Source organism: Schistocerca piceifrons, chromosome 7 (assembly GCF_021461385.2).
Source record: "Schistocerca piceifrons isolate TAMUIC-IGC-003096 chromosome 7, iqSchPice1.1, whole genome shotgun sequence".
NCBI lineage: Eukaryota > Metazoa > Arthropoda > Insecta > Orthoptera > Acrididae > Schistocerca > Schistocerca piceifrons.
The window spans coordinates 319,994,661-320,013,701 of record NC_060144.1 but is presented as its reverse complement, the minus strand read 5'-3'; the positions used below and the strand labels follow the sequence as shown (position 1 = coordinate 320,013,701).

Below are 19,041 nucleotides of genomic sequence, written 5' to 3'. Positions count from 1 at the left end.
CTGCAAGGATGCTGCTATCTTGAGCAACACCGGTAGGTAAATTTTATGTATCCTAATTATAAATGGTTAAAAGCACGTCCAGATTACTTTTCCTGCTAGAATCCTTCAGGAATTGATCTCTTCTTTCTGTCTGACAGAAGGGACTGTAATTCATCAACATTTTTTCATGATAACTTCACAAGTAACTAGTGGAGACCTGCATACTGTCACAAAAGTAAATATTACATTTCCCAGTAGTAACTCACAAGCACATGATTTTATATCCAGATAGGTACAGAACTTACTTATCTCTATATTTTTGTGTTTACATCCTTTTCTTACGAATCCGACAACTACTCCTTTATCCATATGGTATCTAATGAGTATACAGTTACCTCATAATCACTTACTACTGTAATTTCCATCCCTCTAGTTATATGGTGTTCAGATAGCAAATGACATGAATTCCTTTCCAACTACTAAAATCTTGTAAACAAATTAACAAATCATTTACTTTATTTTTTACCCCCTAATATCATGATGAAGCAGATTGAGTTCACTTTTCCCTCAGTTATTACAGGACGAACTGGTAGTTTCTGTCAATTTAATTCCCTTTAATGCTTTGTGTCTGAATTTTGTTCTGACGTAAATTCAGTGTCTCACTTGACCACAGGAATATGCCTGTGCGTACTGGAGGGCACCCTTGTGTTTTCTGCTAATAGATCTACTAATTTATTCTTACTCTTCCCATTCAGATGTAAACCATGATAAGAATCAACCCATCTTCATATAGCAACTACTGGAACAGCATCAGTACGATATTTTTCACCCATCCGAAGGACTCCTCTCAGCTTTACGACCGCTCACCTTATGGCAAACCCAGGGCTGGTCATGGCGCCAGAGAACCTCCACAGAACCCGCGTTTGTCGCTGTTAGCTGCTCCTGTTTCGTCCAGGTCACCCTTAATACAGTCTTTTTTTTTATTTTTTTGTTTTTTGTTTTTAGCCGGACTCTTTCGAGCTCCGCCAGCTAACAACATCTGGTCTTCTTTGTTGACATCCTTACACATTTGTCCCAAATTTTCTGTTGCCTGGACAATACTAGCACTTGCTTTCACAAAGCTTGTGATCTGGTACTCAGAACATAATTTTTCCTCTAGCTGCTGTTTTACATCCCTCGCATGATTGCTACTTGTGTTTCACATGACTTATCCGTAATTTTCTTAACGTTATTCTGCTCTACCCTACATTTCACAACATCGGTATGAGGTTCTCCCTTCTCTAATTCGGTAGCAAGAGAAATCTATTGCTTAGCAGCATTTCGAAATTTCTCCTGCTCACCCTCTCCTTACCACCTTTTCCAGCACCCCTTCTCTTTTTCCGTTCAGCTGTTGTAACTCAAACCTTACCACCTTTTCCAGCACCCCTTCTCTTTTTCCGTTCAGCTGTTGTAACTCAAATTTCCGTTTTTCTAACTCTGCCTGGCTGACGCAAATACTCGCCCCCTGTTCCTCGATTTTCCAGCCTTCCTAGCATTACATACAGTTCCATGGAAGAGACCCACTGATCACTCCATTCTCTCCCCCACTGCAACCACCCCAATGAAACTTTAACATACAATTTTCGCAAAACACTCACTGTTTATATAATCTGCGAAAAAATCCGCACTTATCACATATGGCTGACCGATTTTACCGATAGACAGATTGAAACAAATGTAATAGAAATTTATGTTACATTTTTCATAAGGGTGATGCACCTAAATGCTGACCTAAAATTACGACTACGCACACTAAGAAAATACACTTTTTATGCTCTTTTGCCTTATTTCACACGGTACTAACACTGACACTAATGTAATTACACTTATATGTACAGCAACAAAAAACACTTAAAAGTAACTTCCAATCTCTTATTTAAGTAATTATGTAGGAGAGAAGAACTCCCAACTACCTAACTGTAACACCCCACCCGTCACTTATCCGGTTTTGGCGCGTGTTCTCCACAGCTAATTGACTAACAGATCAACAGAGAGTGCAAAACAGTCGCAATATCGGATAACGCAAAAAAAAAGTAATAAGGCCCTGTGACTCCTGATTGAACTGCGGTGGCAGTGTTGACATTAATTGATTCAGAATTGATGACTTTTAATTAAAAAGGGGTGCATATTGATGTTATATTCAGCTATTGAACACCAGATGCAAATGTTGAACATAAAATTAATTAAGAAAGTGACTTGGGATTTCAACTACTTGATTGAAAACAGATGCAGTCGATTAGCACAAATTTATTTTAACTCTCGACCTTCAATCATCACATTACAAGACTCTCCTATCAGGCAGTGGTAATAAATTGCGTTTGCGTGGAGTAAAGTGCGATAACTCAAAAGTAATTCCTATCGACTGACCCAGGCGTAATGCGAGGTGCGAGAAGAATTCTACAATACACGGCCCATGAAACCCTCAAGGAAACTTTGCTGACATGATCCAACTAATTAATCAGTGGCTGGAGCAGGCGCAATATCACCGAATACAGTGTGGCAGAGGTGCGTCATTGTGCAGACGTCGGCCGACCTCGTGGTGCTGCAAGGCTGCGCTCATCTATTCACTCCTAGCTATCTTGCTCATCACATAGCTGAACCAAAACTTATTATCTCCAAGCTCAATCGTTCCATTTGCTAAGTCCTAAACTGCAGAGATGCTCACTCTTTCTCAGGCAAGCTGAGTAAAGAACGCCACGTCCGCACTCTAGGCAAGCTGGGAATGGAAGACCACTACAGGGACTTCTCCCAGTCTGCTCTTCGCCTCTGTTTCCCCACCAGCAAAATCACTCACGCCAATTGCAGTGCAAGTCGCATTAATTATGCGTCACTTCCCAGTGCCGACCAATGCCTGCTCTGGGAAGTGAACATATTCCCACAAAATTTCTCTTCCTCTCAACTTCTGCTATTTAGCTCCTCCCAGGCCACCCATCAAGGTTAGCCTCTGCACAAAACAGCAATTTTTCCGGAATTCTGACTCCCAGGAGAGTACTTCAAATTCCTTGGTCCTATGTTCCCATCGGAGGCCGACGTATTTCGTTCTGTCGCGCTTCACCTGATTTACGTCAGACTCTGCGGACCGTGAATTCAGCATGAAGTTGCTATAGTCACGAACACACATATTTTGGCCTCTATTGACTGCTCCACCTTAGCTTTGTGCGGTTTACTCGCATGTTTCACTGAAAACAGGATGACAGATATTTATCAACAGGCGTACAAGTTCTCTGTCTGCTTCCTGGTACACCAGCATGGGGTCAACCACCCACTCACTGTCACTCATCTTAAGGCAGCTGGAGGCCACGCCCCGTTACCGCTTTCTCAGAACTTGAGCCACCCTAAGCTGCCTATTGCTACTTCCTTTTGCCGCTCCCCAGCCGGCCACGGTCAACTCGAATATTTCCCTGGGATAAACTAGCCTCCAGTAAATCAATGCGTTTCCACAAGGTTTTCATCTCGTGTGAATTACTTTAAAACCATCACCCAACATTAATTATTCCAATACGTCCATACTATACCCTCTACAAGATGCATTGTGCCTTGTCATTTTTGTTCAGCCCTACTGTTCACTCAACGTGAGTTAGGTGATCTTTAATGACGTCATGTAAGGGCATAGCTCTTGCCATCTTACATAACTGCTACATGGGGACCTGTGTTTCAGTATTTGAGTGACAAATGTGATTAAAGCTTCAGATACTTAATACTATTGCGCTGCAAGCAAAAACATGTATTTTAATGAATCCCACAACCACAAGTCTGAGAGCACAACCTAAGACACATAAACCTCATGTTTCATTGACGCCTATTATTAATTCTAACAGTACACCTGCCTCCAAAGTCTCTCATCTGCTTAATGAAAGTCTGAAGCAGTACTATACTTTTGATAAGTCACACTCAGATAAGAACACAAAATTAAAGATACTGAAATTCCTGCTGGTGCCAGGTTTGCCACATTTGTTGTAACTAACCATTTCCAAACGTGCCAACTGAAAACTTAGTACAACATAAAAAACTGTTAATTGCAGAAATATCAGAAATCAAGGACATATTGCAGCTAATATTGTCAAGCAATTACTTTACATTTAATGCAAAAGTGTACCAGCAGAAAGAGAGTCTTGCCATGGGCAGTAGTATATCAAGTTTCCTGGCTGATATCATCCCCAGCCACCTGGAAATTAAGTAATGTAAAGAAAACAAAAAACTCAAAAGGAAAATAATATTTTACCAGAGATATGTTGATGATACCTTGCTGCTCTTTGATGGAACAAAAGAGAAGATTGAAGAGTTACTACCATTATTCAGTTCTTTCTCCAAAAGCACTGACTACAGATACATTCATCTTCGATCTTGCCATATACAATAACATCTTTGAAGAGTTAACAAGAGAGTTTATGGAAATGTACCTCTTGAGTGAAGTGATTTGCATTAACAGGATGAAGAAACCAATGTATGATGGTGTTAAAAAGTTAAAAACGCTTTTCTTGAATTATGTGGTAAGTTTACACTGTTTTGCACATTTTTCCGTATTTGATTTCCGAAATTCATAACATATCAAACCTTTTCATCAGAGGAACATGCATTTCACCTCGTTCAAGCGCAAAAATAAACCTTGTACTAAGACAACTGACGCCTGAGGATGGGCCCACGGCGTCCGAAATGCATCGTGTAGTTAATAAAACACGAAAATTTTTGAGTGAAGACATTTTTTAATTCATACTTGTAGTGTAAAGAAAGGCTTTATAACCATTTAACCTGTAATATTGTGTAGTTTAATTATTTATTGTCCTTAACATTGTTTATTGTGTAAAGTGTAGTTTCAAAGATAAGAAACAAGTTAGATGCAGGTGATTGCATCTTCGCCTATAATATTTGGTTACCTAAGAGTATTGAATAGACTTGGGGAGAAGAGGAGTTTGTCGCACAAGTTGACAAGAAGAAGGGACTGGTTGGTAGGACATGTTCTGAGGTATCAAGGGATCACCAATTTAGCATTGGAGGGCAGCGTGGAGGGTAAAAATCGTGGAGGGAGACGAAGAGATGACTACACTAAGCAAATTCAGAAGGATGTAGGTTGCAGTAAGTACCGGGAGATGAAGAAGCATGCACAGGATAGAGTAGCATGGAGAACTGCATCAAACCAGTCTCAGGACTGAAGACCACAACAACAACAAGAACCAATGTCCCTTCCAGATGCAAGCCAGCTGTTTCCTGAAGATGGCCTAATAAGACGAAAACTAGCTCGAAATAAACAGAATCATGTTGAATGTACTTGTATTTAACCTTAAATATGGCATTGTTCTACCAAAAAGTATCGCAAGAATCCATAGATAACATAATACACTGAATTCATCTGTTTTAAATTTGCATTAATAAAGATCATTTGGCCAGCAAAAGTGCCTGATGTAAGATGTTTCATTAAAACATGCTGTGGGTTTTCATGTAAGGATTTGCCCTGACTGTTTTCCCAAAAACTTAACACTTCGCCTATCTATTTCTTGTATTTCATTGTTTGGATACACAACTGTAATGACTTGAGAAGATCTATGAGTATTATTGAATTGGTACATGCTGAGTCTTATAAAAGTTAGCTGTAATCCATTTGTTTTGAACGATCTGTCAATGCTTTCAAATATTTAATTAACTGTCTCTTCAGTAAGAGGACTGACCAACGTTTTATCCCTATACTTATCGTTTAACTCGGCTTCTTCACTTTCTGTTTTAGCTTATTTACCGCTTCTCGTTATTCCCATCTCTTTTCTTTCGATTTGTTTGTATTTATTTTTACTAGCAATCCACCATGATCCATTCTTTGTATATGTTCAGTCAAATTTCTCCTATTTTACTCTGAGTTTTCTTTTACACTGCAAATGTTTAACTAATTTCTGTTATCAATATTTTTCATTCTGATTATTTCACGTTTCTTGACACTTCTTAGAAAGCTCTTCTCCATATTTGATTATGCATTTCTTGGTACTTGTTCACCCTCAATGATTCACTTCCATAAAATAGTATCACTAAGGAAACAGTCTTGTAACACTTTAATATAGTAGGTTTCCCTAGGTTTGAGAGTTTTATTAAAAAGCTGCTGATTGTTCTGCAAATTTTACTAAGTGTACTATCTTTATTTTGTATGTTGCTTCGTCATAATCTTACATTACATCACATCCTAAATATTTGAAATGTTTGACTTGTTCTATTATTTTAGTTTAATGACAAATTTTAATCTATGATGGGTACTTTCCTATAAAACCTATAGCTCTGGTTTCCTGCACGAGAATTTATAAATTATATTTGTAACAAATGTTATTCAATTAATGAACAGCTAGCTCCAGTACATTTTCTTCCCTTGAAACAAGTGTAAGGTAGTCAGCGTAAACAAATGGTTTTAATACTGATATGTCAGTCAGCTATGCTACAGTGTTTAAGTATTAAATAGAATGAAAGATACACCAAATTCGATCTCACTTCTTTTGTTTGTATGGATTAAGTCTTTTAGTTTCCAACTAAAACCTGCACACACAATATATTTTCGGATTGGCTCTGAACTGCTGACATAAGATTTCAGAAATATCGTTTATAATTCATTATATACCATAGATAATTCTTAAAAAATTATCGGAAGTCTTCTGAAATTTTAAAAATACTGTGATCTTTGGCTAAACTCTCTTTGTTTTTCAATAACTTGTCGTTAAATTAAAATATTGTGACGAATTAAATGTACTTCACAGACTATCACTTGTTCGTCAGTAAGTGAATATTCAGTTGTTGCTTTCACTTTGCTGTTAATAATTCCAAATTATAGTTTGCAAGTTTCGTCAAGTAGTTCTATTGCTCTTAGTTATATCAAACTGGTTTTCTCCTCTTATTCGTGCGATGGTGTTAGATTTGTCTTCTTCCAGTTCTGAAGGATATTCTTTTGCTTCCAACACATATAAAAATATGTAGCAGACTAAAATAAAGCAGCATTCCCCATGCATAATTAACACTGAATTAAATCAGTCCTTACCATTTGCTTTCTGGCACTTATAGTCGCCATCATTTATTTTATATTAATATCATCCATTCACTTTAGCTTATATACTATCGACAGACTGTAAAATTTTATGTTTTTATCCAGTCCTTTTCCTAATGTTGTTTAATTTAGCTGTCTTCCTTTCTGACAGGTCCAATGCTTTATGTTTCACAATCCCATGCTTGTATCACTGGCAAAAAGTATACAGTTTGCGTCTTTTGACAATACTAGTGGAAGATATACGCTTCATATTAGAAACAACAGAGGAACCAAATCAGAAACAATGGAGCACTACATCTCCTTACTTAGAATTTTGATTACAAAACATCTCATAGTATAATCTGGAATATCCCATACAGTACGAGATTAGGAGTAAATGCTAACCAATGAATATTGGTCATTCTGAAAAATGATATCTTTCTTGTAGTTTATCATAATAACACGGTATCCTACATAACGTGTTTGCTTTCTCATTACTTTAGAAAGTTTTCTGTTTCAGGTGATACTGTTGCAGTACACCACATAACGTGATAAAAATGATACTGAATAACTTCGCAAATATAACAAAACTGATGTAACGAAATAAATACTATTGCAGAAAAACAACAAAGACTGTAATCAATTAATATGATCTGCGAATGTAACTGCAATCTCTGTACCTTTTGCAAAACCATCGCTTTTTCTTCCCTTTTGTTTCTTCGTAGTGTGAGGTGCCATTTTGTGATGAGGCACGAAAACGTGTAAAGTTTCATTTAATATGTAGCCTAAATATAATCAAATATTACTTAAAAGTGTTGTAAAATTTTATATGTACCAACTCCTATATTCATGAAGCTCCAATATCAACGTTTTTATGCAAATTTTATAGGGGAACGTTGGTGCAGAGGTCAGCGCCATTGTTCTAAATGATAACGGCCCAGAGTCGTAATAAATGTCTTAATATTTGCTAATTTTGACAAATAAAAACAAATGTAAACTTAGGAGAACTCTCTTGATTAGCGATTCTTCCTTTGATACAGTAAATATAATCAGTTTTTCCAATATTCAATAAAATTTGAGTAAAATGACTTCAGTAAATTGTTTTGATTCCTGCTTAACGGAAACTACGAGAATCCCCTTGACGTTACCATTTCACTAAAGTAAATCAAATAACTAATAAAATTCAACTGCAGTAATTATTAATGCATACATTCTGTCAGTGGGTGGTGTCTTTTAATACAGAAACATCGTGTCGGGCAAACTAACTGCGAGAAGTACCACAACTAAGTCACTGGCGTAAATAATTTTCCAGTTGTGAAGCGGCCAGAATAACACTAACTCCAACGTTTCGTAACATATAAATAACAATACGTAAAAGAACTACCACAATACCTCGTATACAGTTATGCCGAACCGGACTTATTTGGACCCATGAGTAGTCAATATCTTTGATTCTACGAACATTGCGCCCCTTGTTCAGGAGAAGCGCTGTCCAATGGCGCTGGCATTCCTGCCCGTCGTGGAACCGCCGTCGGACTCAGCGGTGATCCTCGAGCCTCCAGCGGACGTTCTCAAGGCAGGCAGCTACAACCAGGTGCCCATCATGCTGGGCGTCACTTCCGGAGAAGGGGCCGTCGTACTCATGTGTAAGTAAAAAGACTGTAAATTCTCTGGCTCCATTTCCTCTGCTTTTATCATACACGATTCCTTGCATTTTTTATAAACTACAGTAAGACTCTACATCTATACACTGTACTGTGGCGCGGGGATTCTCCTGCCTCCTTTGACATTCTGCATCGAGTTCAGAGTATTTTGCTACGTTTTGGCTCAATTACTTGATTTATAAAGAAGTACGATTATTGCACACTCCGGAAGAACTTACACTGTGATTTATTTGTCCGAGAATAGTGCTCGTCTCAGTTCCAGACTGCATTAGTTGACAAATTTGTCGATGGAGCATGTAAAATCCCAAAGTCATTGATTGACAGTCGTAGGACAGGTCCTCACACTTTACCTTTATTCTGTTTGTTGAGGCTGATTACCTTTGGCTGTGATGACTCCTTCTGTAGTATTGCATGAATTAACAAGACAAGTACACTACTGGACATTTAAATTGCTACACCAAGAAAAAATGAAGATGATAAATGGGTATTCATTGGACAAATATATTGTACTAGAACTGACATGTGATTACATTTTCACGCAATTTGGGTCCATAGATCCTGAGAAATCAGTACCCAGAACAACCGACTCTGGCCGTAATAACGGCCTTGATACGCCTGGGCATTGAGTCAAACAGAGCTCCGATACCGTGTACAGGTACAGCTGCCCGTGCAGCTTCAACACGATACCACAGTTCATCAAAAGTAGTGACTGACTATTGTGACGAGCCAGTTGCTCGACCACCACTGACCAGACGTTTTCAATTGGTGAGAGATCTGGAGAATGTGCTGACCAGGGCAGCAGTCGAACATTTTCTGTATCCAGAAAGGCCCGTACAGGACCTGCAACATGCGCTCGTGCATTATCCTGCTGAAAGGTAGGGTTTCGCAGGGATCGAATGTAGGGTAGAGCCACGGGTCGTAATACATCTGAAATGTAACGTCCACTGTTCAAAGTGCCGTCAATGCAAACAAGAGGTGACCGAGACATGTAACCAATGCCACCCCATACCATTACGCCGGGTAATACTCCAGTATGGCGATGACGAATAAACGCATCCAATGTGCGTTCACCGCGATGTCGCCAAACGCAGATGCTACCATCATGATGCTGTAAACAGAACCTGGATTCATCCGAAAAAATGACTTTTGCTATTCGTGCACCCAGTTTCGTCGTTGAGTACACGTACACCATCGCAGGCGCTCCTGTCTGTTATGCAGCGTCAAGGGTAACAGCAACCATGGTCTCCGAGCTGATAGTTCATGCTGCTGCAAATGTCGTCGAACTGTTCGTGCAGATGATTCTTGTCTTGCGAACGTCCCCATATGTTGACTCAGGGATCGAGACGTGGCTGCTCGATCCGTTACAGCCATGCGGATAAGATGCCTGTCATCTCGACTGCTAGTGATACGAGGCCGTTGAGATCCAGCACGGCGTTCCGTATTACCCTCCTGAACCCACCGATTCCATATACTGCTAACAGTCATTGGATCTCGACCAACGCGAGCAGCAATGTCGCGGTACAATAAACCGCAATCGCAATAGGCTATAATCCGACCTTTATCAAAATCGGAAACGTGATGTTACGCGTTTCTCCTCCTTACACGAGGCATCAAAACAATGTTTCAGCAGACAACGCCGTTCAAAGGCTGTTTGTGTATGAGAAATCGGTTGGAAACTTTCTTCATGTCAGCACGTTGTAGGTGTCGCCATCGGCGCCAACTTTGTGTGAATGCTCTGAAAAGCTAATCATTTGCATATCACAGCATCTTCTTCCTGTCGGTTAAAGTTCGCGTCTTTAGCACGTCATCTTCGTGGTGTAGCAATCTTAATGGCCAGTTATGTAAAAGGATAAACCCAAAATACCAGATGCCATTACACACTTATTTTCTACAAACTTTCCAGAAAACCTCGAGGCCAACCTGTCAGTTTAACGTTGGTAGGTGTGGATTTTCAACCAAACACACTATAGAAATCAGAAACTGTTTATCGCAGAGTGCTGTAGAAGGTGTTAGACACACGTTGCGTAGTCATGTAGCGCCATGATTCACACAAAAGCGGGCTCTTTGTAGAACAGTGTTCGTATGTTCCAGTATCCAATCTGCTAACACAAGCGGGGATCGCCGACATGAAGGAGAACTTCACGGCTCTGGTTGGCTCCCAGCTGCCGCTGCCCACGGAGGAACAGCGGACTCGTGCGGCTGAACAACTGGAGCAGTTCTACTTTGGGGACGAAGGCTTCTCTATGGACCAGATGCAAGCTGTTATTGATGTAAGCATACGGCATTCGCAGCTCCACTGTGGCAGGGAAACACTGCGAAACTGTTTTGAGATAGCTTCAGCCTGAGTTCCGTATCATTCGGCAAACGTGAAGGATCCGAGCCGATTTAAGAAGCATTCTTGGTTTGCACACTTGGAAGAGCGGTTTTCTGAACAACAAGTTGAGGTTTTTGATTCTAACAAAGAGATGTGTGTAGGCCTCCTCATGAGGCTCTGTTAAATTTGTTTCTGATGACGTATGAGAGGTGGTGAAAGAGAGGAGATCGTGTAATCATTAAATGTGTTTTAGTGAGAGAGCCCTTCACGGGTGGCTGATTGTAACAGCCTAGCCGTACACTTGAGGGCTGTAGTTGAAGACGTACTACGTCAGGCACACCTTGGAGTTTTTCTGTAGCACTGCAATGCGTCTTCTAAAGACGTCCCTCTCGCTGCAGAATATAACACTCGGTTGCGGTTGCGTTTATGAAATGGGACTGTAACTATTATGATTATGAAAGAATACAAGAATATTGTTCAGAGAAGAGTCCCAAATTTTGTTACAACGGGTACGATTTTATTGAATGCTCTACTTTTTTAAACAAATTTAAACGTTACACATGAGGCATTACACATCCCATTCGTATAAATCATTACTGGACATTCGTGAATAATAATGATGTTGAACATAGATTCGGCACTAACCTTGATGGTAGATTTTGACATATAATCTCAGAAAGATTGACTCAGTTTCATAACACAGTTATACAGTGACTTAACGTTTGCGATCGCACCTGGGTTTGGATTCCATCCGACTCTGCTTGCTACCACAAGAGAGTTTCTGTCTCGACGATTTCAACCAATCACCGTCCACGAAGTCTGCGCTACAATATGTGGTGGTGTTTTGTTCAGCCAATAGCAAGGGACGCCGTTGTTTCCAGGTGGGTTTTGAAGCCGTAACTCATCACCAATACGCCACCGGCGTCCTCTGCCATATAGCAAGTCTTGTGACATATTGCACCATTGTTGGCAACCGGAATAAAATAATAATTGGATCATTTTACCGACCTTCCAATTCAGATGATACAGTTCCTGAAAGGTTCAAAGAAAACTTGAGTTTGATTTCAAACACGTACCCGACTCATACGATAATAGTTGGTGTTGACTTTAATTTACCCTCGATATTTTGACGAAAATACATGTTCAGTTCCGGAGGTAAGCATAAAATATCATCCGAAATTGTGCTAAACGCATTCTCTGAAAATTATTTCATGAGCCCAAGCGAATAGTAAACGGTTGTGAAAACACACTTAACCTCTTAGCAAGAAATAATCCTGAGTTAATAACGAGCATCACAACCGATTCATGGATTAGAATATTGTAATTCCGAAATCCTCGAAAAATAAGCGAAAAATATACCTATTCAAAAAAGCAGATAAAAATTCATTTGACGCCTTCCTGAGAGACAATCTCCACTCATTCAAAATTAATAATATAAGTGTAGACCAGATGTGGCTTAAATTCAAAGAAATAGTATCGGCAGCAGTTGAGAGATTTGTACCAAATAAATTAACAAACGATGGAGCTGATCCTTCTTGGTACACAAAACGGGTTAGAAAACTGTTGCAGAAACAAAGAAACAAACATGCCAAATTTAAACAGACGCAAAATCCCCGAGATTGGCGATCTTTTACACAAGCTCGATATTTAGGGCGGACTTCAATGCGAGACCTACGAAACCTCGCAGAAAATGCAAAGAGATTCTGGTCGTATGTGAAGTATGTTAGCGGCAAGAAACAATCAATGCCTTCCCTGCGCGATAGCAATGGAGATACTATCGAAGACAATGCTGCCAATGCAGAATTACTAAACACAGCCTTCCGAAATGCCTTCACAAAAGAAGACGAAGTAAATATTCCAGAAATCAAATCGAGAACAGCTGCCAACACGTGTACCGTAGAAGTAAATATCCTCGGAGTAGTGAAGCAACTTAAATCACTTAATAAAAGCAAGTCTTCTGGTCTTGGCTGTATACCAATTAGGTTCCTTTCGGAGTATGCTGATGCATTAGCTCCATACTTAACAATCATATACAAGCGTTAGCTCGACGAAAGATCCGTATCCAAAGGCTGGAAAGTTGCACAGGTCACACCAATATTCAAGAAAGGTAGTCGGAGTAATCCACTAAATTATAGGCCCATATCGTTAACGTCGATATGCAGTAGGATTTTGGAACATACACTCCTGGAAATTGAAATAAGAACACCGTGAATTCATTGTCCCAGGAAGGGGAAACTTTATTGACACATTCCTGTGGTCAGATACATCACATGATCTCACTGACAGAACCACAGGCACATACACACAGGCAACAGAGCATGCACAATGTCGGCACTAGTACAGTGTATATCCACCTTTCGCAGCAATGCAGGCTGCTATTCTCCCATGGAGACGATCGTAGAGATGCTCGATGTAGTCCTGTGGAACGGCTTGCCATGCCATTTCCACCTGGCGCCTCATTTGGACCAGCGTTCGTGCTGGACGTGCAGACCGCGTGAGACGACGCTTCATCCAGTCCCAAACATGCTCAATGGGGGACAGATTCGGAGATCTTGCTGGCCAGGGTAGTTGACTTACACCTTCTAGAGCACGTTGGGTGGCACGGGATACATGCGGACGTGCATTGTCCTGTTGGAACAGCAAGTTCCCTTGCCGGTCTAGGAATGGTAGAACGATGGGTTCGATGACGGTTTGGATGTACCGTGCACTATTCAGTGTCCCCTCGACGATCACCAGTGGTGTATGGCCAGTGTAGGAGATCGCTCCCCACACCATGATGCCGGGTGTTGGCCCTGTGTGCCTCGGTCGTATGCAGTCCTGATTGTGGCGCTCACCTGCACGGCGCCAAACACGCATACGACCATCATTGGCACCAAGGCAGAAGCGACTCTCATCGCTGAAGACGACACGTCTCCATTCGTCCCTCCATTCACGCCTGTCGCGACACCACTGGAGGCGGGCTGCACGATGTTGGGGCGTGAGCGGAAGACGGCCTAACGGTGTGCGGGACCGTAGCCCAGCTTCATGGAGACGGTTGCGAATGGTCCTCGCCGATACTCCAGGCGCAACAGTGTCCCTAATTTGCTGGGAAGTGGCGGTGCGGTCCCCTACGGCACTGCGTAGGATCCTACGGTCTTGGCGTGCATCCGTGCGTCGCTGCGGTCCGGTCCCAGGTCGACGGGCACGTGCACCTTCCGCCGACCACTGGCGACAACATCGATGTACTGTGGAGACCTCACGCCCCACGTGTTGAGCAATTCGGCGGTACGTCCACCCGGCCTCCCGCATGCCCACTATACGCCCTCGCTCAAAGTCCGTCAACTGCACATACGGTTCACGTCCACGCTGTCGTGGCATGCTACCAGTGTTAAAGACTGCGATGGAGCTCCGTATGCCACGGCAAACTGGCTGACACTGACGGCGGCCGTGCACAAATGCTGCGCAGCTAGTGCCATTCGACGGCCAACACCGCGGTTCCTGGTGTGTCCGCTGTGCCGTGCGTGTGATCATTGCTTGTACAGCCCTCTCGCAGTGTCCGGAGCAAGTATGGTGGGTCTGACAGACCGGTGTCAATGTGTTCTTTTTTCCATTTCCAGGAGTGTATATTGTGTTCGAACATTATGAATTACCTCGAAGGAAACGGTCTATTGACACACAGCCAATGTGGGTTTAGAAAACATCGTTCTTGTGAAACACAACTAGCTCTTTATTCGTATTGTGTTGAGTGTTACTGACAAGGGATTTCAGATCGATTTCGTATTTCTGGATTTCCGAAAGGCTTTTGACACGGTACCACACAAGCGGCTCGTAGTGAAATTGCGTGCTTACGGAATATCGTCTCAGTTATGTGACTGGATTTCTGATTTCCTGTCAGAGACGTCACAGTTCGTAGTAATTGACGGAAAGTCACCGAGTAAAACAGAAGTGATTTCTGGCGATCCCCAATGTAATGTTATAGGCCCTTTGCTGTTCTTTATCTATATAGACGATTTGGGAGACAATCTGAGCAGTCGTCTTCGGTTGTTTGTAGACGACGCTGTCGTTTATCGACTAATAAAGTAATCAGAAGATCAAAACAAACTGCAAAACGATTTAGAAAAGATATCTGAATGGTGCGAAAAGTGACAGTTGACCCTAAATAACGAAAAGTGTGAGGTCATCCACATGAGTGCTACAAGGAACTCGTTACACTTCGGTTACACGATAAATCAGTCTAATCTAAAAGCCGTAAATTCAACTAAATACCTAGATATTACAATTACGAACAACTTAAATTGGAAGGAACACATAGAACATGCTGTGGGGAAGGCTAGCCAAAGACTGCGTTTTACTGGCAGGACACTTAGAAAATGTAAGAGACCTACTAAGGAGACTACCTACACTACGCTTGTCCGTCCTCTTTTAGAATACTGCTGCGCGGTGTGGGATCCTTACCAGATAAGACTGACGGAGTACATTGAAAAAGTTCAAAGAAAGGCGGCACGTTTTGTATTATCGCGAAATATGGGAAATAGTGTCACAGAAATGGTACAGATTTGGGCTAGACATCGTTAAAAGAAAGGCGTTTTTCGTTGCGACGGAATCTTCTCACGAAATTCCAATCACCAACTTTCTCCTCCGAATGCGAAAATATTTTGTTGAGACCGACCTATATAGGGAGGAACGATCACCACGATAAAATAAGGGAAATCAGAGCTCGTACGGAAAGATATAGGTGTTTATTTTTTCCGCACGCGATACGAGATAGGAATAACAGAGAATTGTGAAGGTGATCGATGAACCCTCTGCCAGGCTCTTAAATGTGATTTGCAGAGTATCCATGTAGATCTAGATGTAGATTACGATTTACTCAGTATCAATTTAATGTATGTGTTTCACTTGCCCCTCTTAATTCTATTTTTTTTTTCTTAATGGGGCATTCTCAAAGACACTAACAATTTTCAAACCACGGATAAGGCCAGAAGCACCAATGCCAATTCACCTTCACTTCAAACCACTCATCTTAAACAGTACCTCACCCTTAGGTCTGATTCAGTTCGAATATTCTTAATTACTACCTTGCTCCTGTTCGAATATTATACAGTCACATTTCGGAGTATTTTCCATCAAGGTTATCTAACTGATTTAGACTTTCTTTCTTGATGCTAATAATTCGTCTTCTTGTTGGCATTGTTGCAGTCACAATATGCTATGAGTTAATCTTATTCATAATTCTAAGATTTATTTATTGACTGTCATTTCTCTCTTTTTACTCAGTACGTTGCCGTCCATGTAAACTTTACCTCTTATCGCTTCTCTCGCTTTACTTGGTGCATTTCCATCGATACAAAATAAATATGCGCTAATTACGCAAATAATAATGCACCGAAACCTGCTTCCATCTTTCGGTATTTTCCTGCTTTTTTAACATTTCACATTTCACTAATTTCCGATGGGAGCCAGTTGTTGTCTACTTGCAGGTGAAGGTATCTTGCTATTGGTACCATAAAATTCTTCCATCGATAATGCGTTCTCATTTCAGTGATTCAGCTCTCTGTCGTCTCTCTCTCTCTCTCTCTCACTCACCAGGTACATAATTCAGGGTTATTATTTGTAACAAAATGTATTAATTAGAGACAAGTAATTGTATTGTAATCCTGTAACAGAAAATCAGATTCATTACTCACTCATATACTACATTACACACATTGACAGAATTCTTGGACATCATTTAATTTACGGGTCGTTAAGACTCTGTGTTGTACCGTTACCTTGTCTAGGAACTCACACGTGCCTCTGACCCATATCATACTCGTACACACTACCAGTTTACATCTACGTATTAAATTCATGGAGACTATAATATTTCTTAATGAAATCAAAGCTCCAAAACAGTCGTTCCTTTAAGCTTTACTTCATTAGGATATGCATCCTTGTTGAATGCAAACGTTCTGTCTTCCACCTCAAAGATTCGTCTCCATTGCCAACATCTTTCATTTGTCACTCAGTGTCTGCCCTGTTTTATAACGATCACTTTAACTCTTTTCCATCAGTTTTCAGTGCCCAATTGTAACACCCTCAGAAACCTGAAAACCCAAATAAGAATGTCATGATAACTTAAAGTAGGGAACAGTGTTATCCTGACAGATACGACAACTTTGACAATAATATAACACCTTAATGTTTTGATGAACACCAATTTCAATAGTTACTGAGTATGCCATGATATAAAGGTAGAAAGAAAGAAAGGTTATTTTTAATTAGCTATCAAACATCTCAGTAATAACTGCAAATCAGTACGACGAAAGTTAAGTCCAAAGTAATATGTCGCTCAGAGATAACATTTATTATGAAAGAGAGCTGTAAACGCGGCGAAAAGGAAATTCAATGCGTCTACAATGCTCGATCATGGAAATGTTAGTCGCTTGCTAGCTTGCTTGGTATCAAGTCATGAGAGAGCACCATTTGTTATATTACTACAAACGGAACGCTACGAGACTGTTTCTATTCAAAAAAATTACGATTGTGTGATAGACAAGCGCGGACTTCGTTCTCAGTTATTCTGACTTGAGAACTTGAGCTGAAGTGATATTCTGATAGTGCACGACGAGTTAATGAACTTTAATTATTGGAGATATTATTGTTGGACTCAGCCTTCATAAAAATGAACAGTTACAACGAGGAATGGACATAGTATCGATGACCTGATTAGCCTTGATTAGGAAACATTAATACGACCACACGAAGATAATTCAAATACGCCGATTGTAATAGTTGTAATTGTCTCGATCACCGAACTTGAAGGAATCGTAATTGATCTGATCCATCGGTGTGCGTGTGGTGTGATGATTATAAACAATAAAAATTGTTCATCAGTAATGGAAATCTCACGTGTTGGCTCCAGCATGAATTGAACTGTGTGATAGTTGATGATCAAAATTAATTAACTGTGAACATTTTAATTGAAAGAGTGACTTGATGAACATTGAGCACTGAAAGGAGTGTTTTGCCGAAATAATATTACGACACACGAAAGCAAGATAGCATTATAGATTATCTCTGGATTTGCGTCGTGCCATAATGAACAATTTTGCCTAGCAACGTAACAACTACTTCTGATACTGAACCGCAAATGAATTTTGCCCCGCTTCAGTGGTGCGAAACGACGTCGGTGATGAATGGTTCACTCAATACTGCAATAACTAACTAACCGGACATAGCAAATCATCATAAAACCATAGCAGACAATTAAAATCAGCAGTTCGCATCTCTGAGAAGACTGTGAGGACTCGCAAACGGACTTTCATACATTACGCGAGGAACAATTTTCTGTAGAGATTTCAGGTGCTGTTCCACGTTATCCGACGGGGACAACCATCACTGCGCGTCGCGTCTCCATTCCACCGACCGAGCTGTAGCAGTAGCGGCTCAACATCAACAGCGACAACAAAAGGGGAGGGAGGACGTCACTCAATCTAGTACACGACGAGTGCGTGTGTTTCAAATTATTGTTTCTCAACTCAAAGTGAACAGTTTTCTCTCATATTATGATAGACAGTCTCTGTAAGTCAGGTACCTACACTATAATCTCCATTACCGCATTTTCACTCCTTTACCCCACTATCATTCCGTTAATCAGTGACAAGCTTTTTCCTCATTATACTTTCCTCTGTTTATGTCTTGTGTTAAGTCCTTTATTACGCGCCTCCCTCAGTATTTATCAGCCTGCTTATAGTTCAAAACTTTACTTTTTCTCATAATTCGAAGCAAACCATATGTTGCCTACTCAGTACTCACTTATTAAACGTTGCCTACCCAATAAATTCTTTAATGGAGTGTAGCGCATTACCTGTCACTTAAAGTTATTCAATGTTCAATTTACGTCATCTCCATTACATCCTCCAATAATCTGAGCTGTCTGCTCAACCTGGTTTCCTATCGTATTCCATTACTTATCTTCCTGATTTATAATGCATTGTACCTTCTCGGTGTTTTTTTAACACGAGCATCACTTGTATTGTTATTCTCTTACCTTTTGTTGTCCATTGATAACTTTTGCTTATCATTTCTGTTATGTT

At 40.6% G+C, this 19,041-nt stretch overlaps 1 protein-coding gene across 1 annotated transcript in view; it reads left to right on the top strand.

Annotated features, from left to right (window-relative positions):
- LOC124805652 (juvenile hormone esterase-like) overlaps window positions 1-19,041 on the top strand; it is a 101,651-nt gene that overhangs the window by 50,129 nt on the left and 32,481 nt on the right. The window contains exons 6-7 of the mRNA XM_047266219.1: window positions 8,487-8,652; window positions 10,762-10,940. Coding sequence (XP_047122175.1) covers window positions 8,487-8,652; window positions 10,762-10,940 — 345 coding nt within the window. The remainder of the gene's footprint in view (window positions 1-8,486; window positions 8,653-10,761; window positions 10,941-19,041) is intronic.